Source organism: Vipera berus (assembly GCF_964194415.1).
Source record: "Vipera berus genome assembly, chromosome: 2".
In the NCBI taxonomy this organism is placed as follows: domain Eukaryota; kingdom Metazoa; phylum Chordata; class Lepidosauria; order Squamata; family Viperidae; genus Vipera; species Vipera berus.
The window spans coordinates 263676742-263700719 of record NC_138203.1 but is presented as its reverse complement, the minus strand read 5'-3'; the positions used below and the strand labels follow the sequence as shown (position 1 = coordinate 263700719).

General features: G+C 41.5%; 3 protein-coding genes across 3 annotated transcripts in view; 1 reads left to right on the top strand and 2 right to left on the bottom strand.

The window, feature by feature from the left end:
- Positions 1-2009, top strand: part of OGG1 (8-oxoguanine DNA glycosylase) — a 28315-nt gene extending 26306 nt beyond the window's left edge. The window contains exon 7 of the mRNA XM_081320162.1: positions 633-2009. Within this exon, the coding sequence (XP_081176288.1) occupies positions 633-737 (105 nt within the window). The 3' untranslated portion in view covers positions 738-2009. The remainder of the gene's footprint in view (positions 1-632) is intronic.
- TADA3 (transcriptional adaptor 3) overlaps positions 1-23978 on the bottom strand; it is a 701258-nt gene that overhangs the window by 633798 nt on the left and 43482 nt on the right. The window lies entirely within an intron of this gene.
- CAMK1 (calcium/calmodulin dependent protein kinase I) overlaps positions 3675-23978 on the bottom strand; it is a 41862-nt gene continuing 21558 nt past the window's right edge. The window contains exons 5-12 of the mRNA XM_081320176.1: positions 23479-23617; positions 10699-10825; positions 9233-9308; positions 8038-8150; positions 7837-7915; positions 6598-6685; positions 5647-5743; positions 3675-5110 (exon numbers count right to left, since the gene is read on the bottom strand). Coding sequence (XP_081176302.1) covers positions 5046-5110; positions 5647-5743; positions 6598-6685; positions 7837-7915; positions 8038-8150; positions 9233-9308; positions 10699-10825; positions 23479-23617 — 784 coding nt within the window. The 3' untranslated portion in view covers positions 3675-5045. The remainder of the gene's footprint in view (positions 5111-5646; positions 5744-6597; positions 6686-7836; positions 7916-8037; positions 8151-9232; positions 9309-10698; positions 10826-23478; positions 23618-23978) is intronic.

Sequence of the window (23978 nt, the reverse complement as noted above, 5' to 3'; positions counted from 1 at the left end):
GAATTCTGGGAGTTGAAGTCCATGAGTCATAAAAGAGCCAAGGTTGCCTACCCGTGTCCTAGCTAGATGCAGGTCAGGTGGGTGCTGCAAAGAAATTGAGAGGAATGTATGGCTCTGCAGATCATGGTTTGATCACTTGATTCCAAGGATCCAGTCATTATCTCAGAGATTAGAAACACGAACTAGGGGAAGGGGGATACAATTTCTCGTAGGTAAGTTGTTGTTCAGCATGCCAGGCCCTTCTGTCTTCCTTCTGTCATGTTCATTGCGTTGTTGACACTATCTAACCATCTCATCCTCTGCCGTCCCTTTCTCCTTTCCCAACATCAGTCTTTTCCAATGAGTCCTCTCTTCTCATTAGGTGGCAAAAGAATTTGAGCTTCAGTTTCAGTATCTATTTTTCCAAAGAAGAGTCAGGGTTGATTTCCTTTAGGATCGACTGATTTGATCTCTATATCTGGGCTGCAAAACTTTGAATAACCACTAGGTGGAAGCATTGAGTCAGTAAAAAATTTTTCTGGCTGCCATCCACAGGTGATCTGTATGTTTGCAGCCATACCTGATATGGCCGTTTTTTTAAAAAAAAATCTGTAACCCTTTGTTGACATCCAGACTTTCCCCTCTCTTGCCAGGTCCTTTTTTGTGCTGACCTAAGGAAGAACCAAGAATCCTCAGATCCAAATGCCAAACACCGTTGCATCAAAGTGGCTCAGAGCAGCCACTCCACCTTGACATAGTAACTTCTCTTGCAGCTCCACCTTATTTATGGGACTGATGGAGGCAAGTAAGAAGACCTTTCCTATTAATGGCTGGAGCCAGAGAGAAATTACCGTGCTAAAAATTAAGGTTTTTCTGGGAGCCGCTGAGAAAGACTGAGGCTGCCGTATGTTGTGGGGATCCTCAGTCCGCTGCTCCTGCTTTTGTTTTTTTTATATTTTCTTGTCTTTTTCCCACCAGAGATTGCCCTTGTAGTATAAGCCTCTCGTGGAGTTGCCACGTATTTTAAACAGTAGAACGCTTCCCGCTTCTTCCTTGTGACTTTTGTAATTGCAGTAGGCTTGCTGTGCATTAGTACTGGGCATAAGGCAGTTTTCCCAGCAGGCCACAGGAGAGTCATTTTCTCTAAAAGCATAAATGGTTTGGAAAGAGGTGACAAACATGAGGCAGGGCAATCTGGACTCCCACAGGCAGAAATTGAATGGACTTTCCCCAAAGGAACTTTTAAGCTGAGCTATTGGGTCTGTTCAATATCACCAGTAACTTAATGGAACCACATAAAATTTCCCTGAGTAGTCGAAGGGGGCAGTGTTGATCTCAATTTCTTAGCTGAGGGAGCCAGCGCTGCCTGAACTCGCTCCCATGGTCATGTGGCCAGCATGATTATACAATGAGGCACATAGAACGTGGTTAGCTTGTGGTAGCTATTTATCTACTTGCGATGACCTCGTCGTAGCTAGGTTGGCAGGAGCTGGGGCAAGTAACAGGAGGTCACCCCCATCGCACGGCACGGGTCTCGAACCCACGCCGACAAATTTTCCAACTGAGAAGCTCAGCTGCTGAGCCATCCCGCCTCTCATCAAAATAAGACCTTTTTCAAAGAAAGGAGCAAATATTATGGCCAAGTACTCTCTCAATCATAAAACCGTTTTCGTGTATGTGGAGGTGCTGGGTCTTCGTGCAGGCCGTTAACGCTGAATCAATTCAGTAGCTGCTTGTGACAGGCTGACGTTTTGTGATGGATGACACCTCCACCATTGGACGATTAGCTAAGAGAAGAGGGATCCCTATCATTCAGAGTTGCCTACCTCAGGGTGCTAGTGATTTTTTGTTTTTAACAACATCGTCAGTCTTCGGCATCAGTTGCCACAGTTGTGTCCCATGCAGTAACTTAATTCTGCCTAACTCTTAATCGCTGTTGCTTCAGTCTTTTGCCCACTTAGCTGGAAAAGAGCCCTGCTGAATTCAGAATGGATTACATCTGAGTAAATGAAGGGGGTTGCTGTATAAGTGAAGACCATCTCCAGCTGATTTGTGGCTTGCTGATGATGATATTCTAAAGCAGGGGGCTTCAAACTTGGCCCTTTTATGACTTGTGGACTTCAACTCCCGGAATTCCTCAGCCAGCGTGCCTGGCTGAGGAATTCTGGGAGTTGAAGTCCACAAGTCATAAAAGGGCCAAGTCTGAAGACCCCTGTTCTAAAGCGTGCCTGGCTGAGGAATTCTGGGAGTTGAAGTCCACAAGTCATAAAAGGGCCAAGTCTGAAGACCCCTGTTCTAAAGCGTGCCTGGCTGAGGAATTCTGGGAGTTGAAGTCCACAAGTCATAAAAGGGCCAAGTCTGAAGACCCCTGTTCTAAAGCGTGGCTGGCTGAGGAATTCTGGGAATTGAAGTCCACAACTCTTAAAGTTGCCAAGTGTGGAGACCCTTGTTCTAAATCTAAAAGAGGAACTGGTCATTAGAGATAGGGCTGATTTCCAGGTGGTTTACTAAAATGGCTACGGTATTGTGGTACCAAAATCCAGCATTAATAGGAATGTGTTTTAAAAGGTACTTTGTTTCGCTTCTGGTGTGATGTTTTGATGCTCACCCAGATGCTGAGCCAGCACCTTATTCGTGAAAGACAGGGCCTCCGCCTTTTTCTTGTTATGTTTGCTTATGTGTATGTGACACAACAGCTCCAATTTTCTTTTGCTGCCTCGTGTATTTAGAACGCTAAACCTAATATTCAATCCCCTGTAATATCTACCTTTTCTCTCTTTTATTAATTTTCTTTGCTTTTATAAAGAAGTGGTAAATTAGACTCCTAAACCCAAATAATAAGCATGCTGCAGCCTAACTGAGCATTTTTTCTGATTTCGGGCAACAGGGCCTTGCACCTCACTGTCAGAACAGAGACTTTTAAAGGGTGCGGCCTGGTCTGACTGTAGCCTGTTTTTACTGTGTACTGTTTTAGAAAACTCATATATTTCCCTCTTGCCCGGGTCTGTTTCTTCCTTTTGTCTTTGACTATTTCTAGTAGTTTGGGGCAAAGATCTCCTTATTTTTATCCTTTTATAAAGTGCTTCTAAGTTATTTCTAAGTGCTGTATTAATCGTAATAAAACAATCCTGGTATTGTCGCTTAGGCCTCTTCTAGCATGGTTTGCCTGTCCACATTAGTTCCTAAAAGTGTGCCTACAACTCAACTGGATTCATCTCAGGCAACAGCCCTCAATGGCAGTTTCCTCTTTTGAGGCCGGTCTTTGACAAACCCGGAGGGAGGCTAGACTTGGGTGCTTCCTTTTTAATACGTGAAAAAGTTCCTCTTGAACTAAGCGGGGGGGGGGGGAGAAAAGATCAACGAGACAAAATGAAGAGCTATAAGCTTTCAAATCAGGCAGGGGAGAGATTGAACTACGGGGAAATCCCTAATTCTATCAGATAAATGGCCCCAGGGCTACCATGGACGAAGACAGATAAAACATTTTAAGAGTGGACTCTTCACTAGAAAGTTTCTCCACTACTTTCTCCACTACTTCTAAGAATTGCCAAATTCATTCTCCCACCAACCCTCTCCTCTTTCACGCAACTTTAAGAGAGAAGTCAAAGAGACATACGTGAATTTACGAGTTTATTCTTACTTTAAATCCCACCCTCCCTCTCCTCCTAGCTGCACAATATTAAAGATAATTTTACAACTGCAAGGGAGTATTGAAAAGATCTGATCCCAGCTGGCTTCCCCCCACCCCCAACTTGGTATTGTGATCGCCTGCAAAACGGTTACATTTCCCACCCCCCTCGTTTGGGTAACTCTGTAAGAGGACAGCAAAACGACCACTCTTAAAACATCACCAGTCTTTCTCCAGAGTTGGCAAAATGACATTGGGAGAGGCACAGCTGCCCCCCCCACCCACAAAAAAAGCAGTGACCCTTCAGTATTGCTCAGTCTGCTCTAGTGTGTGCTCAGAAATCAAATCCCATAAACCAGGGGTAGGCAACCTTGGCTCTTTTATGGCATAGCTGACTCAGGAATTCTGGGAGTTGGAAGTCCATGAGTCATAAAAGAGCTGAGGTTGCCTATCCCTGCCATAAACCATTGCTCAGGATGTCTCAAAGCTGCTTTTCCAAAAGGCAACTGGCCCTTTCTTGGTTTTTTTTTTCCTTGAAAACCTTTCGCTTCTCCGAACCTGAAGAAGCTTCTTGGATGAGAAGCGAAAAGTTTGCAAGAAAGTCTAGCTGCCTTTTGGAAAAATGCCTTTGGGACAACCATGACCTGGGTGATTGAGTCTCCACAGACCCTGTTGAGGATAGCCATGGCCTTTCGCCTCCACAGGCCAATAGGAAAGCTGCTCTAGCTCCCATATTTGACTGTAGAAAAGCAGCTTCCTTGCCTTTAGAAACGTCAGTAGATCACATAGGTGGAAAGCTACAGGCTACTGCAAACCTCTCTCTGCAAACAAACCATCTTTATTCTCCAACACTGCACGCAACTGAGCCAAGCGCCAGCTACGTTGTGTGTATGTCCTCGTTCCTGGGGATGGCTTGGCTGGACCATGTGGGAGAAGCAGGGATTGGTCTCCTTGGTTTCCTCAAGCGATGTGATGGTGTGCACAGTTGGAGATCAGACTCCCACTTGAGCGGCTGCTGCAGAAAGCTAGAGGGGTCTTGAATATCTCTTTCCCAGACTTAAGCCACTCAGGTGATGGGCCAAAGAGGGTGGCATCATTGCCGTCTTCAGATGAAGAATGAGCACAGGGGACAGTAGAGGGTCTTGTTGGTGTGACCAACAGGGGGATTGGGGTGGGGAATGGAACAGGAGAGGATAAAGCATCTCCAGGGAAGGGTATGGCTTAGAAAATGCTAGCCTCCACTTCCAGATTCTGGAGGACGCCAATTAATAGGGGCCAGGTTCCATTCCCCTACAGTGGGACTCGGCTGTACTTTGCTGGGAAGATGTGATGGTGGTCCCGGACCCTTCCCTAGCTCTTGCAACAGGGCTTGGGGCTGCCCACTCAGTTATGATTGCTGCTGGCTCTGCCATCTAGTCCTCTGTCCTTTGGTGAATGTTCAGTCCTGAGTTTGGCAGTGAGAGCCATTCCCCAAGGATTCCTCACTGCTATTAGTAGCCGAGCCTGAAGAAGACAAAGGGGGAGAAAAGGACAATCAAGAACAGATTAACTAGAAATCAGGTGATTCCAGGGCTTCCTCTAGTTCAGGAGAGGGAAGCTGCCCAGTCTGTACTTCCCGTGCTCAGTGACCAGATTCACTCCATGGTTTGTAAGACTTTATTCTCGGAATGTGACTTAAGGAGACATTCTTTAAGGACAACATCACATGAACTCAATAGCCCACGGACATACAACAAAGCTCCTGTTGGCTTGAGCCAATCTTCAGAATGAGATGGCTTAGAAAGGTAAGAAGGTCCTGAAGACCTGGTTCTTCTTCCAGCTGCTGGCCCAGTTGTCCCCCACCATAGGAGTCGTGGGTCTGGTCCCCAGCACGGCCAGCTTTATCTCTATTGTAGGTTTCGGCAGCAGAACAAGTAGGCTCAAAAGCAAAGATCAAATACGGCACTGCTGTCACGGCTGGCCGACTGACATCAGTGCTCACAAACAGAAGGAAGGGCTTTGAGGAGAAAGGCCACACAGAGACACTCGTAACCTCTCACCGTTGCTCTCCTGCAAGGCTTGGCCAGGCCCCTCTTGACTGGTGCCAAGTTGTAGCTTCCTCATATGCCTCACCACAGCTGTTGCGTTGAAGGCTTGCTGAACGGGAGGAGGGAGAAAGGGAGAGAAAACGAAAAGCAAAACAAATGTCACTGCTGCAGACTTTTTGGCAAGCGAGCAAAACCTGCTTCCCTCCCCACGCTGTCAAGAACGTACCGACGTGAGTGATTGAATTTTATTTATTGAACTTATTTGCCACCCATCTTGTTGCAAAGGGACTTTGGGCAGCTTCCAGCATTAAAACATTAAAAACCAATATCTTTTACGTTTATTGAACTGATGGGGAAGACAGGAACAGGCACATTTTTATTTTTTTTAATTTTAATTCCATTTATATCCCGCCCTTCTCCGAAGACTCAGGGCGGCTTACAAGCTTATGGCTCATCGGCCTTCCCTCCACTTGATGTCTATACCATGTGCTTCAGGAAAAGGAGTACACAAATCAATCAAGCAAAACAAGCACTGGAATAGTTAACAGAGAGGGCCTCCTCAGGGTGCCACCGGTCAAAGAATGCCGACTGGTGGCCCCCAGGGGGAGGGCGTTCTCTGTGGGCGCGCCGGATTTATGGAACCATCTTCCGGTTGAGCTCCGGATGACGCCTGACCTCCGCTCCTTCCGGCGCGATCTAAAAACTTACCTCTTCGAACAAGCTGGCCTGGCCTGATGGGATGGGGTTGGGTTTTATTAATGTGTTTTAACCTACTTTTTAAATGTGTTTTAACTTATTGTAAGAGTTGTGGGCATTTTGTTTAATCTTTTTTAATTTTTGTCTTTTGTCTTTTAACATGTACTGCCCTGTTCACCGCCCTGAGTCCTTCGGGAGAAGGGCGGTATACAAATAAAATTAATAAATAAATAAAATAATAAACAAGCACCTTTTGGACATCCTCACCTTCCATTTGCTTTTGGCGAAATTCTTTTTGATCTGTTCACTGACCGACTGATGGATGTTCTTATCTAGTGCGGTGTCTCCAGCAATCCTGAGAAGAAAGAAAGCATTCATTCCTATTGACAGACACCCCAGTTCCATAAAAAGGTAAGAGGGGCCAGCTATGAAAGAGGAACCAGTGGTGTTACCCAACTAATAGATCAACTCCGCAAAGAAATTCATTAGGTTATTTATATTGGGGTCATTTTAGCGTTTATTTTTTACAGAGCTTTACTTCAGACTACATGTTTGAAATACAAGGCCCTCACAATACATCAAATTACGCAACAAAGACAGAACTTCTTGCAAACAAAATAAGAGCCTGCAAAATTAATATAAAAGTTTCATTTCCAGTTTCCAAATGAAATTGAGAACGCTGCTACGGAAGACTTTGTGCTGATAACAAGGAAAGGCCATCATAGGGAGAAGAAATAAGTCAATCAAAAAGAATAGAGCTGGAAGGGACCTTGGAGGTCTTCTAGTCCAACCCCTTGCTCAATCAGGAGACCCTATAAAATTTGAGACAAGTGGCTGTCCACTCTCAAGTTTTTTTAAGTTCTTTTAAAAAGTTTTCAAACTTTTAAAAAGTTCTTTAAAAGCTTTCAACGTCTTAAAAACGTTCTTAAAAACAAGTGCGTTGTTTTTCTTTAAATCAAATTAACAAGTTCACTTTTAATTCCTTCTGTATGTGTTCATTTCCTGCCAGGTGATAATGTGAACCCTGCTTAGATGGGTATGCCAGATCATATTGTAAGTTGGCTTTGGACAAAATAGCCATATAATCATTCCCGCACTTGGTCCTGGACTTAAAACCATTCATTTAGCAAAGTTATAATGGTACTGGGAAAAAAATGACTGGTCCTCACACTTGTGACTGTCACAGCATCCCCATGGTTATGTGATCAAATGTTGGGTACTTGGCAGCTGATACGTATTGAGGATGGTTGCTGCATACCAGGCTCACGGAATCGCTATTTGTGACCAGCAATTTGTAATAACACATATTAAAGATGCATGAATGCTTTTTTTTAAGCAGCACGTTTTATTTGAAATTTGATGGTGATAAACAAAACGTCGGAAGCAACAATGTTGGGTTGGCTGGCAGGCCACGGATGAGGTCAGTGGAACTACTGAATATGAGAAAAGGCACAGAAAGGCCCACCAGCCCTACTCAAAAGTTCAAACACCAACGGTAAATCTTACCATGGGTGTTGTAGGGCTTGCTCACAAGTGAATCGCTTCTTGGGGTCTCTCTCCATTAAATGCTGGATGAAATCTTTGGCTGGAAGCAAAAAAGAAGAAGAAGGTGAATGAGAAGCAAACTCTTGACACTATAGCTCCTATGGAATCCCACTCGACTTCTGATTTGGGCATCCCGAGAAACTTAAGCTATCTCTTCCTCACCTGAGTCCGATATGTCATCCCAGTAGGGAGAATCAAATTCATATTCAGCCTTCAAGATCTGCTCAAACAGCTTGGTATCGTTCTCATCGTAAAATGGGGGATACCCACACAGTCTGAGGTAAAAGAGGGGTGGGGGAAATAGGGCATGCGTGACTACAAAATCTAGAGGTCCATATTGCAGTTAAGGGGAATATAGATTGGGGAACAGGTGAAACAGTGAGGAAGAGAAGTAGATACATGTGAGCAGGCAGAGAGAGAGAGAGAGAGAGAGAGAGAGAGAGAGAGAGAGAGAGAGAGAGAGAGAGAGAGAGAACTGATTATGTACCTGGGCCCAGAAAAGAGAAGAGGAAGAATAGGAACAATGCTAGATAGAATACTGAGCTGTTAAGCTTTCCTGTAGAGATAGTAAATGCCAAGTAGAGGTAGTCCTCAACTTACAATGATTCATTTAGTAACCGTTCAAAGTTACGAGTGCCATTGAAAAAAGTGAGACACCGCCAGTCCTTGCATTTAACGACCATCATAGCTTCGCAATGGTCATGTGATCAAAATTTGGACGCTTGGCAACCAGCATGTACTTAATGACGGTTGCCACATCCCGGGATAACAACAAGCCAATGGAAGAAGCCAGATTTGCTTAACAACCACGTGACTCACAACAACAGCAAAGATTTTCTTAACCCACTTGTGGCAAAAGTCATAAAATTAGGCCCGTATGACTTATTCCCGCCTTGCGTAGCAGCAGAACTTCTGCTCACACTTGTGATTATGCGTTGAGGACTACCTATGTAACCGCAGTAATTCCAAATTATTTCATCCCATTCGGAAAGTGCTAAACACAACCCCAGAGAGAGGTTATCATCTCTATGGCAAAACATAGAAAGCAATGCAATTATTCCCTAGACTGAAGGAGTGGAAGCAAGAAGTGAGAATCACATCGTGACCAAAGGGAGTGGAATTTCCTGTCCTCCAAACTGCAAACGGGGAATCGTACAAAATTAAATGCCATATGCAAAAGAATAACAACAGACCACTGAAGCATCTATGCAAATGCCAATGGAAGGCAAAAGGGCAGGATCATGTTTGTAAATTATTAAATACAACTAGAAAGAAATGTATTTAGAAGCAACAGGAAGTATTATCAGTCCTCCCTATCTTCCTGTTTACCCTCCCCCCAATTCCACTCAATACATACAAGATGTAGGCAATGACTCCAATAGACCAGCAGTCCACAGCTTTGCTGTAAGGCTTTTGTGCCAAGACTTCAGGAGCTGGGCCACATAGGGGAAGCAACATGGAAGAAAAAAATGCAACTATTAGAGACTGAAATGTGTTGCTATGTCCACTAATACTTATTGGTTAATACACGTCTTACACTGGGGAGTACCTTCAGAGGTGATAAAAGGCCTTCAGATACTGGATTCCAATAGACCTAATCAACAAACTCACTATTTAGCAATGATAGTCCAACAGCGTCTAGGAAGCCATAGATCAGGGGTCTTCAAACTTGGCCTTTTTATGACTTGTGGACTTCAACTCCCAGAATTCCTCAGCCAGCGTGCCTGGCTGAGGAATTGTGGGGGTTGGAAGTCCACAAGTCATAAAAGGGACAAGTTTGAAGAGCCCTGCCATAGATGCTTTGACCCAGTTCTGAGAGTTGCTATCTCATTAATCAAGCTAACTATTAAAACTTATTTCAACTTTCCATCGTCCTCCAGGATAATTCTGTTCTGACCCAGGATATTTGTTCAGTCTTTTTTCCTTCACAAAATATGAAGATCATTTGAAGGTGTCATGCTTCCAGATCTGATCCCATCTCAGGTCCAACATACTTACAAGTACCTGGTTAAGGTATGTTGAAGTGAAATTTGCAGTCAAATGACATTTAAAGCTTTAAAAGTTTAACACAGCACAACAGAACAAATATCATATTATTTGGCAATTCCTGTCCTAAAGAATCAATTCCTGTCATAGGGTTACTCAAAATAAATTCTCTTTATGGCAGAAATTTCTCCTTGGTAGCTTCCTTCCTGCCTCTTTCTTCCCACTCAGTGGCATGGCTGTGGAAATCCTGAATTAGTCCTTTGTTTATCAATTACTCTTCCTGAGGAAAACCTTTCATCAAAGATTGAATGCTTTAATTTACTTGGATTCCAGAGAGAAAAAAAAACCAACAAAATCCTTCCAATTTGGAATAGAAATGACCCCCAAAAGGGGCAATTTAGGAGCAGCAAACAACATTAAAAGTCTATTTAAAAGGAAGGAGCAAAAGAGAAAGATTCTAATTATAAGGATGGAAGTGCCTAGACCAGGGGTCTTCAAACTTGGCCTTTTTATGACTTGTGGACTTCAACTCCCAGAATTCCTCAGCCAGCATGCCTGGCTGAGGAATGCTGGGAGTTGAAGTCCACAAGTCATAAAAGGGCCAAGTTTGAAGACCCCTGGCCTAGACGGAGAATGAAATAGAATCCAGAAAAAGAATCCCTGTTTACACAAAAAACTCGGCCTTGATGGATAGTCCTACATAATCACAAGAAGCTGAACTCAAGGAAATTGTTACCTCTTAAGATTGGTAAGATTGTTTATTACTTTGGCTTTTTGCTCTCACCCCTCCCCAAATATTTGTATTATTTTATGAGGAGCGGGACCCTTGCTGCTCACCCACATAGCCAGGAGTCCCACAGGCTGTGGACATGACACTGCCGGAGCCTTCGATCTTCGACAGTCCAAAGTCACTAATCATGATCTTCGATTCCTCATCCAGGCTGTAATACAACAGGTTCTCAGGCTGATGGGAAATTGGAAAAAAACAAGAAGGCAGAATTGGGAGAATTTAACAGCTTTATCAAACTGCAGAATATAGTACGTTCAGAGTAAATCCGTACAAACAGACCATTGTAGACTAGTAAATACTTCAAATGTTTAAAAAATTAAAAATACCCCACCTTATAAAATACAAGAACAGAAATAAACCCGAACAAAACAGACTATGGAAAATAAGTTCCTGAAATAAAATTAAAATCAATTTTAAAAAAACCTGAGCCCAGTTTCCTAAAGCTGGCTTTAAAAGATAAGCATCGTTTTTGAAAGGAACTAAGGATGGAGTTCAAAGAAAGGAAACAGGTTGGGATTCCATTCCTCTGAACAGTGCCAAGAGGAAAAGACATAAGGGCAGAATTTATCAAAGGGATGGTCCCCAGAAACACAAGTGTAAACAAACACACCCTACATATACAACTAAAAGCTTCTAATACCAACAATGGTGTCAGTACCACTAACAAATGAGTCCCGGCCTCAGGCAGGAGGAGACACGCCCCCCCCAGCACTTCTTATGCATTCATGCATGAGCAGCAGCAATAGAGTTACCATTAAATCTTCATTTGGTTACCCTGTAGACAGCAACAATGTTGTTCCAGCAAGCTTCACGCTTCACACACACTGAAACAGATGTTCCAAGTGGCAGACTGGGAAGGCAGCAGGTGGGAGCTGAGCAAATATCTACACACCCCCTCACATTTTGGACATAAGCTGTTTCAACTTGTCCCTCAAGACACCGCTATAGAGCATTGCATGCCAAAACAACTAGACACAAAGATAGTTTTCGCCCCCTACGCCATCACTCTGCTAAACATCTAACTCCTTCAGCACTCTGTGTTATGCCTAAAGATATTTACCCATGTAGTAGGCTGTATTGCTAATATCCTTGTCATTTTCTCATCTTTCCCATCTTCTCATCTTTCTCACCTCTCATCTTTCCTACTACCTTCTCCTATTGGTATTCTATGATTTATCAATTGTTGTTTGCATCTTATGATTTAGGATTGTATCCTACGATTTATGATCTATGACTTATCACTTTGTTGCTGTTTCGATGTACACTGAGAGCTTATGCACCGGAGACAAATTCCTCATACGTCCAATCACACTTTGCCAATAAAGAATTATTCTATTCTATTCTATTCTATTCTATTCTATTCTATTCTATTCTATTCTATTCTATTCTATTCTATTCTATTCTATTCTATTCTATTCTTCTGTTCCATTCCATTCTATTCTTCTGTTCCATTCCATTCCATTCCATTCTATTCTATTCTTCCATTCCATTCCATTCCTATTCTATTCCATTCCATTCTATTCCATTCCATTCCATTCTATTCTTCTGTTACATTCCATTCCATTCCATTCCATTTCTATTCTATTCCTATTCCCATTCTATTCTTCCATTCCATTCTATTCTCCTGTTCCATTCCATTCCATTCTATTTCTATTCTATTCCTATTCTATTCTATTCTATTCCATTCCATTCTTCCATTCCATTCCATTCCATTCTATTCTTCTGTTCCATTCCATTCCATTTCTATTCTATTCCTATTCTATTCTTCCATTCCATTCTATTCTGTTTCATTCCATTCCATTCCAATTCTATTCCATTCCATTCTTCCATTCCATTCTATTCTTCTGTTCCATTCCATTCCATTTCTATTCTATTCCTATTCTATTCTTCCATTCCATTCCATTCCTATTCTGTTCTATTCCATTCCATTCCTATTCTGTTCTATTCCATTCCATTCTTCCATTCCATTCCATTCTATTCTTCTGTTCCATTCCATTTCTATTCTATTCCTATTCCTATTCTATTCTTCCATTCCATTCTATTCTCCTGTTCCATTCCATTCCATTCCGCTGTTACCCCATAGAAAGCAGCAATGCTGTTCAAGCAAGCTACATGCTCCACACACATTGAAACTGCTGTTCCAAGTGGCATACTGGAAAGGCAGCAGGTGGGAATGAAACACCAGAAATTCTTAGCTCATGTCTGCATTCCCATCTGCTTTTTAGTTGTTATTGTTGTTTTATGATCCACACTTCTTTTCTTCTCCCTCTCGCTTCTCTGCCTTCTGGACAGCCATTTAACTGGGATGGTATAAAGTCTCCTGCCTTGAGCAGGGGGTTGGACTAGAAGACCTCTGATGTCCTTTCCAGCCATATGATTCTATATGTTCTATGAGTCCCCAGTTTGCTACCTGCCCTGGTCTATCACTGAGAGTGTCTTTCATTTTGCCTTAATGGTAGAGACATCTCTGTAATCAGAGGACCAGCACAGGCTATTTTCACTTAAAATAGACATCTTGGTAGACATACAGTACTTTCCTGGGAAAAGGGCTGGCTGAGGCATTCTGGGAGTTGAAGTCCACAAGTCTTAAAATTGCCATGTCTGAAGATCCCTGATCTAAGCCGCTACAAAGGAAAGGGGTGACGCGAGAGGTCCATTTACAACATAGGGAAAACGTGGTTCACTGTACAGGTAGTCCTCGACTTACAACCACAACTGACTCCAAAAATTCTGTTGCTAAGCGAGACAGTTGTTAAATGAGTTTTGCCCCATATTAAGACTTTTCTTGCCTCCGTTGCTAAGCGAATCACTGCAGTTGTTAAGTTAGTAACCCGGGTTGTTAAGTGAATCTGACTTCCCCACTGACGGAAGGCCACATAAGGTGATCACGTCACCCAGGGACACTGCAACCGTCATAAAATATGAGCCAGTTGCCAAGCATTCGAATTTTGATCACATGACCACGGGGAAGCTGCAAGGGTCGTAAATGTGAAAAATGGTCATAAGTCACTTTTTTCAGTGCCGTTGTAACTTTGAATGGCCACTAAATAAAATGGTTGTAAGTCAAGGATTACCTGCGGTGGTGTGTGGGAATGAATCTGGGAAACTGGAGGAAAAGCCACAGACTAGAACAGGGGTAGGCAACCTTGGCTCTTTTATGACTCGTGGACTTCAACTCCCAGAATTCCTGAGCCAGCATGGCTTAGCTTGGAAACCTCTCCCTTTTCCCTCAGCATGGCTGGCTCAGGAATTTTGGGAGTTGAAGTCCACGAGTCATAAAAGAGCCAAGGTTGCCTACCCCTGGACTAGGCCATGTCAAATAAGCAGCAGCTATGTCCACAGAAGGAATGGGAGAGTGGCAAACACCTCAGAAGGGCCCATCCCTGGTTTATGTTGCATTTCAGTTTTAATGCCCTTCTCAAGTGAATAATACTGGTTTTCTTGGTCTTGTAATCATTTTTATATTTGTTTGGGGTTGTTTTATGTACATCATCCTGAACCTCTATTGGCAGGAGAGATATTTAACGAGAATCAGATTGCAAGGTCCAAATAGCTAACATAGTTGTCGTTTCAGGTTATTCATTCTTTCTTTCCCTCTCCCTCTCCCTCCCTCTCTCATGCAAACAAAGATTCAAAGAGGAGTAGGCTAAGAGGGTCTGCCTGTTCATCCTGGCCAACGAAGTCTCCTCCACGCTACACCACCCCATCCCATCCGACTTGTTAGTATGAAGAAGAAAAAAACTATTTTTTTTTCAAGTGGAGCAAATAATAGTAGTTTATGCTTCAATCATTCTGATAGTTAAATGTTCTATCTATAGCAACAAAGAAAGTCAGGCAGGACATTTCCTCAGTCTGGAAAAGTCCAGTTTGCGTGGTATCTCTTCTGAAACAAAGATTAGAAGAAGCTAAGCTTATACAGCTATGTTTCTAAAATGAAATAAATATGTCTACATATCTGCCCGGTGAGAGCCTTCTACACAAAACTGGTGTCATTTCTAATCCTGGCTTGGCAATCAATCTTCAGGCACCGAGAGTAGCAATCAATTACTGGCACCATCACATTCTAATGAGTGGCAGGTGAGGCTTGCTCTGCATAGAGGCCAACGTCTGACATTCACTTGTACCAGTGTTTTTTTTGGTAAAACAAAAAGGTGCCGGAATTGACTTCCGGTGGCGGTGCGGCGCCGAAGACAGCCTTCCCGGGCTGCCCGCGGCTCAGCTGTTTGTTTTTTCGCCCGAAACAGCGCCGATCAGCTGTTCGGGAGAAATTGAAGCCCCCTCCTCGGGAGAAGAGGAGGGGGTGAGGCCCCAGGTAGGGGTAGAGTTCTCCGGGGCCGCCTGAGCTTGGAGCTTGGGCGGCTGAAGGATTGAACTCCCCCGAAGCCTGGGTCGCTCCCAGCTGGCTGGCGTCTCTGCTCCGAACTTCTTGGAGCAGAGCCAGGCGTCTGCGAACCATCCCTGCCTGAAGAAAGGACTATGATTTAAAGGAGCAGGCAGAGCGGTGCAAGAGGCAAAGGTGAAGAGGATTATTTTACTATACTCTCTAGCTTGTTGGACTTTTTAAACTTTAAGTGAAAGTGCGTCATAATTGAGGATTAAAAGATGGCGGCGAAACCTCCCCCTAAAACTCTTCGGAGCGGTGGATCCTCGCCGGGGCAACAATCATCACTACAGGCGTTGCACCCTCCTGAAGCGCTGACATCGCAGGACTTACGAGATGCTCTGGATAAACTTTTGGAATCAATCAATCAATCAATGGGTGATAAATTTGCACAGATGGAGGAGAAATTGGAGAAATTGGAGGAGAGAATGGAAGAGAGGATGGAACAGAAGTTCAGCGTGATGAAGGTAGACATTTTGTCTTCAGTGCATAAAGTGGCGGAATGTGTGGAAGAATTAGATGAAAAAATGGATGATCTGGCTCAAAGGAATGCTATATTAGAAGTTAAAGCACGGGAGAATGAAAATGCAAGAGACAAAGTGGAAAGGGAGTTAAGCCTAGCCCAATATTACCAGATGCAGTTTGCTGTCAGAATCAGAGGTTTAAAAGAGAATATTAAAGAAGATTTAAAGCAGCTGATTTCTGAGGCTCTTGAAGTGGTATTAAACCAGCCAGCATCTGAAATAAGAGCAGCTATGGATAAAGTGTTTCGGGTGAATTCATGGATTGCCAGACAGAGAAAGTTGCCTAGAGATGTGGTGGTTTATTTTGCAAAAAGAGAGATTAGAGATCAAGTTATACAAGCTGCCTATGATGCTAAAGTGGTGATTGCTGAACAAGAAGTCTTGGTTTTAAAAGAAATTCCTCCAAGGATTTTAAGGGGAAGGAAAGACTATACATTTCTCGTGCATGAGCTTAAGCAAAGAGATATAAGGTTCAGATGGGAGATTCCAGATGGGCTGATGGTGATGCATGAAGGTAAAAGATATCGGCTGATTACTGTGAAGCAAGCGCGTGATTTCTACAATAATGTCTTAAAAGCAACCCCATTAACACTTCTGGAAGCTGGAAAGGGATCTGGAGAAGGAGAACATCAAGAGGATGAAACAGAGGAAAGTGGTGCTGGAGGAGATCAAGCTACAACTTCTTTGGATGATCCTAGAGAGCGAAGAGTAACGCGTGCTGCTTTAAAACGAGCAAAGAAAATAAAAGAACAAGATCAGCAAAAGTCTTCAGATTCTTCACAACGTACATATAGTCAAGCTGTGGGAGGAGCACGGCCTAAAGAAATTAGTCCTATCAAAGCAGTGCTTCAAGAGCTTTGGGAGGATATGCATGGCAACTAAATTTCTAACCTGGAATGTTAATGGACTAAATTCACCGCAGAAGAGGAAGAAAGTTTTTCAATATTTAAAACAATTTAAGATAGATGTTATATGTTTGCAAGAAACGCATATTAGAGTTTTGGATCAAAAGCATTTATTGAACTCGAGACTGGGTACGCAATTTGTTGCCTCTGCAGAGAATAAGAAAAATGGAGTGGTTGTTTATGTTAAAAGTGCATTAACAGCAGACTTAATTGAAGCAGATAAGCATGGAAGATATGTTATGATTGAGATGTTGTTAGAAGGTAAAAAGACGCTTCTAGTTGGATTATATGCACCTAACCAACAACAAGCTGATTTTTTTAGCTTACTCCATACAAAGCTTACCCAGTTGGATTATAAATCTTTTATTTTTATGGGAGACTGGAATGGTGTTTTGGATGTACAGTTGGATAAGGCTGGAGCTTTTAAGCGCATTCCAAGTCATGCTAGACTGCCTAAATCTTTTTTTGAAATGAAGGATGACCTGGAATTGCGAGATATTTGGCGTGAGAGACACTTGCAGGAGAAGGATTATACTTTTTATTCTGACAGACACCAATCTTTTTCGAGGATTGATTTTATTTTGTTGACTAATGATTTTTTTTTGAGAACTAAAAAGGTGAAGATTTGTGCAAGAATTATTTCTGACCACAGTCCAGTTTGGTTGGAGATTGATAAGGAGAAAAGAGACAGGCGCTCGTGGCGTGTAAATGAGAATTTGTTTAGAAATCAGAGAAATGTGGAAGAATGCAAACAGCGGATGAAGGATTTTTTTGAAACTAATATGAACAAAGGTACTTCTATGGACATGGTGTGGGATGCTAGCAAGGCATATATGAGAGGGGTGTTGATATATATGAACAACAAACATAGACGTGCTGAGGAAGCTAGGAGGAAAGAACTGGAGAATGAAATAAAGGAAAAAGAAAAGGCTTTGATTTTGAATTCAGAGGATGTGAAGACTAAGGAGGCTATTAAATTGTTAAGAGGACAATTTGATAAATTAATGGCTGACCAAGTGGCAACCAATCTGCGGTTTGCCAGGCATAACACTTTTTGTAACGCTAACAAACCAGGCAGATGGTTAGCTTATAGATTGAGGAAAAAACAAAGGGCTTCTAATATAGACAAGATTGTGCATAAAGGAAGGGTTGTGTTTCAACAGGACCTTATCAAGGACGCTTTTGTGGATTTTTATTCTAAATTATATGCTAAGGAGAAAATTAATGAAAAGGACATTGATATATATTTGGAAAATGCTAGCATCCCGGTTCTTACGCAAGTACAAAAAGAAGGGATTAATCAACTGATCACAGAAGAAGAAATTTTTATAGCAATTAAGGAATTGAAGGTGGATAAAGCACCAGGTACGGATGGTTTGACTGCGGCCTATTATAAAAATTTACAATTAGAAATGATAAAACCGTTAAAGGAACTGTTCCAGACAATTCAGAGGGGGGGAAAGGTGCCACCGTCTTGGAGAACAGCTTTTATCTCTTTGATTCCGAAGGAAGACCAAGATGTTACTCAAGTTAAAAATTATAGACCGATATCGCTTTTAAACACAGATTATAAGATATTTGCTAAGGTTTTGGCTAATAGACTGATGAGGGTTCTGCAACAGGTGATTCATGGGGATCAAACAGGGTTTATTAGTGGTAGGCAAATGAAAAATAATGTGAGGCATATAGTTGATGTGTTAGAGTTTTTGGAAAGGAACAACCAGATTGCTGCGGTGCTAATTTTTTTAGATGCTGAAAAAGCTTTTGATCAATTGAATTGGAAATTTTTGTTGAAAGTTTTAGATAAAATGGATTTTGGGGAAAATTTTTTACAACCGATTAGGGCATTATATCAAAAACAAACTGCCCGAATTATAGTTAATAATAGCTTGACAGAAGCATGTAATATTGAGAAGGGCACAAGGCAAGGGTGTCCGTTATCGCCCTTGTTATTTGTGTTAACATTAGAGATATTATTGGTTAAAATTCGGAATTCGGAAAAAATTAAGGGGATTCAAATTGGAGATCAGGACTATAGATTGAGAGCATTCGCAGACGATCTGGTTGTTACAGTGACCCAGCCAGAGAACTCTGTTGTGGACCTGATGGAGATAATAACACAATATGGGAAGGTTTCTGGATTTAAGGTTAATGTACAAAAAACAAAAATTTTGGCCAAAAATATGACAACATCGCAAAAGGCCCTTTTAGAAGGATTAACTGGATTTGAGATTGTTAAAAGGGTTAAATATTTGGGGGTGATTTTGTCGCCCTCTAATACAAAGCTATATAAAAATAATTATGAAAAATTATGGGGGAAAATTCAAAAAGAATTGGAGAGTTGGAAAAAATTGCAATTGTCTTTGTTGGGACGGATTGCAGCAGTAAAAATGAATGTCCTGCCTAAATTTTTATTTTTATTTCAAATGATACCGATTCTTAAGAAAGATTCCAATCTGGAGGAATGGCAGCGAGGTATCAATAAATTTGTGTGGGCAGGGAAAAAACCACGAGTTAAACTTAAGATTATGCAGGATACTCGTGAGAGAGGTGGCCTTAAATTGCCTAATTTTAAATTATATTATGAAGCTGCTGCATTAGTAGGAATAAGTGACTGGATTAATTCGACGCAAGGGAGGTTATTAAATCTTGAGGGCCACGATTTGTTGTTTGGCTGGCATGCATATTTGTTGTATGATAAGAAGGTAGACAACGTGTTTAGGGTGCATATTTTAAGACAGGCATTGCTGAGAGTTTGGAAGAAGTACAGACATAAGTTAAGTTGCAAGATACCATTGTGGGCAATTCCAAAACACGCAATAGAAAATATACATGCTGGCTTCAAACATGATTTGACTACGTACAAGGAGATTCTCAGTTTGGAAAGAAATGTTTGGTGTTTGAAATCATATAGCCTCTTGCGAGAAGAGAAGGTTGTTCAAAATTGGTTTCAATATACTCAGTTACGGGCCAGGTGGAAAGAAGACCAGAAAAATGGATTTACAATGACTGATGAAAATTTGATAAAGCAAATCAGGAATCAGGGACCAGCACATATCAAACAGATATATCTTGCATTGATAGAGATTGACTCGGAAACAGAGCTTGTTAAGGATTGTATGATAAAATGGGCCCAAAATATCCAGGAAGTTATCACAATGGACACATGGGAAAAGATTTGGGTGAGGAACGTAAAATTTACACAAGCTCAAAATTTAAGAGAGAATTTTTACAAAATGTTTTATAGATGGCATTTAGATCCCAAAAAGCTTGCAAGTATGTATCCGAATTATCAGCCTAAATGTTGGAGGTGTGGTGATGAAGATGCAACATATTTTCATATATGGTGGACTTGTAAAAAGGTTAAGGCTTTTTGGATAAAAGTCTGGTGGAATATGCAGAAGATTTTTAAACAGAGGATAAAGTTTTGTCCGCAATTTTTTTTGTTGGGAATAATTACAGATGTCACAGTTGTGGACACCAAGTTGATGTTGAACTTAATTACGGCGGCAAGACTTTTGATAGGCCAATACTGGAGGAAAGAGGAACTGCCGACCATAGAGGAGTGGACTTTAAAGGTTTCCGACCTGGCAGAGATGGCGAAGATTTCGGCCTATTTGAAAGATCATTCGCAAGAGCGCTATATTATGGAATGGAGAAAATGGATTGATTTTATCCAGAACAAGTATAGGGTTAAGAAGTTTTATGTAGCATTTGAATAAGTCTTCTTTCGTTTTTTTTTTCTTTTATTATTTTAGTTTCTTTTTATACATATTCAATATTATTATTATTTGTTTTATCTTATATAAGCTAGAGAGTGATGGATTTTAGAGTTTATAATTGTTAGTATATGATTGTTTATGATTGCTTTTTATATATATACCTTGTATTTAGCTCTGGGAAGTCGGGGGGGGGGGAGGTAGGGAGGGGGGAGGGGGGAGGGGGGAGGGGGAAGGGGGGATTTTTTTTTAAAGGAAAACTGTATTTTAAAACTTTTCAATAAAAAAAAAAAGGTGCCGGAATTCACACATGTCATACAATCCGCCTTGCCTACCCTACAAGGTTCCATCCAAAAAAGGTGCCGGAACTCCGTTCTGAGCGTTCTATGACAAAAAAAAAGCCCTGAGTTTAACTATATTGGGTTTTTAAGGCAAATATATAGCAATTTGCAACATTTGCATTTCTAGCCACTGTTTGGCACTGTTGGTATGAAACCACTGTCCCCTTTTGTCATTTCTGCACATACAAAGAAAAGGGCTGGCCTGCAAGTCCCGAGAGCTGTAATAATATATTTATCTGATCAATATACAATTATCTGATTTTTAATAATTACAACTTTTCTTCTTCTTTCTCTTTCCCTGTGCTAGGTCAAGAGAGAAACAGGATGTTGTAAGCATTCTTCTTTGTGTATCCTATGGCTTCTTCCTTCTTATTTATGAGACTACATCTCCTTTAAATACATATAGCATAGAGCTGCAAGGGACCTTGGAGGTCTCCTAATCCAACCCACTGGTCAAGCAGGAGACCCTATACAATTTCAGACAAATGGATGTCCAGTTTCTTCTTAAAAGCCTCCAGTGATGGAGCACCCACAACTTCTGAAGGCAAAGCTGTTCCATTGGTTAATTGTTCTCACTGTTAGGAAGTTTCTCCTTAATTCCAGATTGCTTCTCTCCTTGATTAATTTATATCCATTATTTCTTGTCTTGCCTTCTGGTGTTTTGGAAAATAATTTGACCCCCTCTTCTTTGTGGCAGCCCCTCAAATACTGGAACACATCTATCATGTCACCCCTGTTTCTTCTTTTCTCTAGACTAGCCATACCCAATTCCTGCAACCATTCTTCATATTTTTAGTCTCCAGGCTCTTAATCATCTTAATTGCTCTTCTCTGCACATTTTCCAAAGTCTCAACATCTTTTTACAATGTGGTGACCTAAACTGGATGCAATATTCTACATGTGGCCTTACTAAGGTTTATAAAGTAGTACTAATACTCCATGTGATCTTGACTCTATGCCTCTGTTTATGGAACCAAGGACTGTGTTAGCTTTTTTGGCTGCTGCCACACACTCCTGGCTCATATTTAAGTAATCGTCCACTAGGACTCCGAGATCCCTCTCACAGGCTGACCTTTGAGAGACCAATTACCACATCATCTTCTTTCCTACTCATCTCTTACTACAGATGTAATGTCTATGGATAACTGCATCTAATCGATTCTCTCTCTCTCTCTCTCTCTCTCTCTCTCTCTCTCTCTCTCTCTCTCTCTCTCTCTCTCTCTCTCTCTCTCTCTCTCTCTCTCTCCTCTTTTTAGAACTAAGCATTCTCGTTTAAACCCTTTTGGCCTTGAATTTTCCAGAATTAGCATGCCCACCCTTAACAAATTAAAACAAATTGAAACCTAAAACAAAACTGCACAGATGAACTTGTACAGTGACCATCTCAGATGGGAGGTTTATCACATCTCTTTTTAGAACTAAGCATTCTCGTTTAAACCCTTTTGGCCTTGAATTTTCCAGAATTAGCTTGCCCACCCTTAACAAATTAAAACAAATTGAAACCTAAAACAAAACTGCACAGATGAACTTGTACAGTGACCATCTCAGATGGGAGGTTTATCACATCTGATTTCCTGCTGCAAGTCACTCCATATCTCCGTCGATCTCATCTCAGTTGCTATTAACCCACAATAATCACCATTTCATTACAAGGCGAACCTGGCAGAGAGACTGATTTGCATCGAGTAATCAGATAAAAGGGAGGGGGAGAGAGAGAGAGAGAAGGGGAGAGATATTTCCTTTGCAGAAATGTTTATTCAAATTCCCACCAGACAGCTTTTAGAAAAATAAAAATGGTCATAAGATTTATATCTATACATTTTTTATTTAAGCTGTTCACAGTCAACTCTCCAGTTATATATTTCCAACACCCCTGCTGGAAGGTTTTCTGCCCATTTCAGAATGAAAGTACTTTCATTTTATAAAAGCTTTTTACTGTTTTCTTTAGTGTGGAGCATTTATGATCAATAACCCGCAGAAATGAGCAATTCATAGATAGATCAAATGACATTTTTACATTTCTTTTAATCTTTGAGATTTTCATAAATAACAAATAACATAGGGATGTTTTCAAAAAATACATTTTTAAATAAATACAATTGCATTAATGGTTGCTTAGTGAGGCTGGATTTGGCATGGAATTTTGAGAATAGGAGTATTTTAACATCAGACGCATACCGCAGCTGTAATTGGGAGGGGAAGGATGGAGGACATTGGCTATTTTATACTGGAAGAAAATCTAAACCTGCTTTTTAAAAATAAAAACAAGCCCACATACAGGGACTAATTGCAGGAATTCCCAAAGGCGCTTTTTCAAAAGGTAATTGGACTTTTTTTTTTCTTTGAAGATGTGTTACTTCTCATCCAAGAAGCTTCTTCAGTTCTGACCGGATGGTGGAGTTATCTGGTTGTTAGTAAGAGTTGATGAGGCTACTTCGAGGTTTATCTGTGCCCTCACAGTCGCCTGAATAATGCAAATGGGCGTGGAACCTTTTTTGGAACTGCTGAAAGGATTATGTTGTAAACAGGAGATAGGTGGTGTCTATCCCACTACAGTCCTTTCAGCTGTTCCAAGAAGATTCCACCCCCATTTGTACTATTCAAGCAACCCCGAGGACGCAGATAAACCTCGAAGTGGCCTCAACAACCCTCAGAAAGAGTGCTAATGACCAGATGACTGCAAGGAATATAAATCCTTCCATCCTCCACTCTTCAGTCAGAACTGAATTAGCTTCTTGGATGAAAAGCAAAGCATCTCCAAGTAAAAACAAAGAAAGTCTAGTTGCCTTTTGGAAAAGCACCTTTGGGACCACCATGATTTGGATGACTGAGAATCTCCATAGACAATTGCAGGAATTGTGTTTAGTTTATCCCTCAGTAAATAGCTTGTCGGGACACCTCTTAGTGGAAGGAGGGCTACAATATGCAGAAACACCTGGCCAAGATCAACAACCCACCTTGAGGTCACGGTGCACAATGCCCATGTCATGCAGGTATTTAACGGCATCAAGGATTTGACGGATCAGCTTGCTGGCATCTCGCTCTGTGTAAAAGCCCTTCTCCACTATCCTGTCAAAAAGTTCCCCTCCAGAAACCCTGTCAGAGGGAGATAGAATACAAGTAAGATCTATGCAAACAGATCCTTGCAAGCCTCTAACCTGGATTAGGTCAGTGATAGCAAACCTTTTGGGCTTGGCATATCAAAAATTCAGAAAACGCCTAACTTGACTCTGGTGGTATATCGCTACCTCACCCAACAAAGGAGAAACAATTCTTTACATATTTATTTATCTTAAAAAATATACAGTCCAATCAAAAGTGTTGCCATGAGTTGTATAAAAAATGACAAATAATAACAGCGAAATATGAAATGAAATATAAGCCGTTTTCGAGTTGTAGTTTTGAGAATAGTTCTTGTCAAGTATTGGTGAATGTTGGCATGGCACTCAAAATGTTG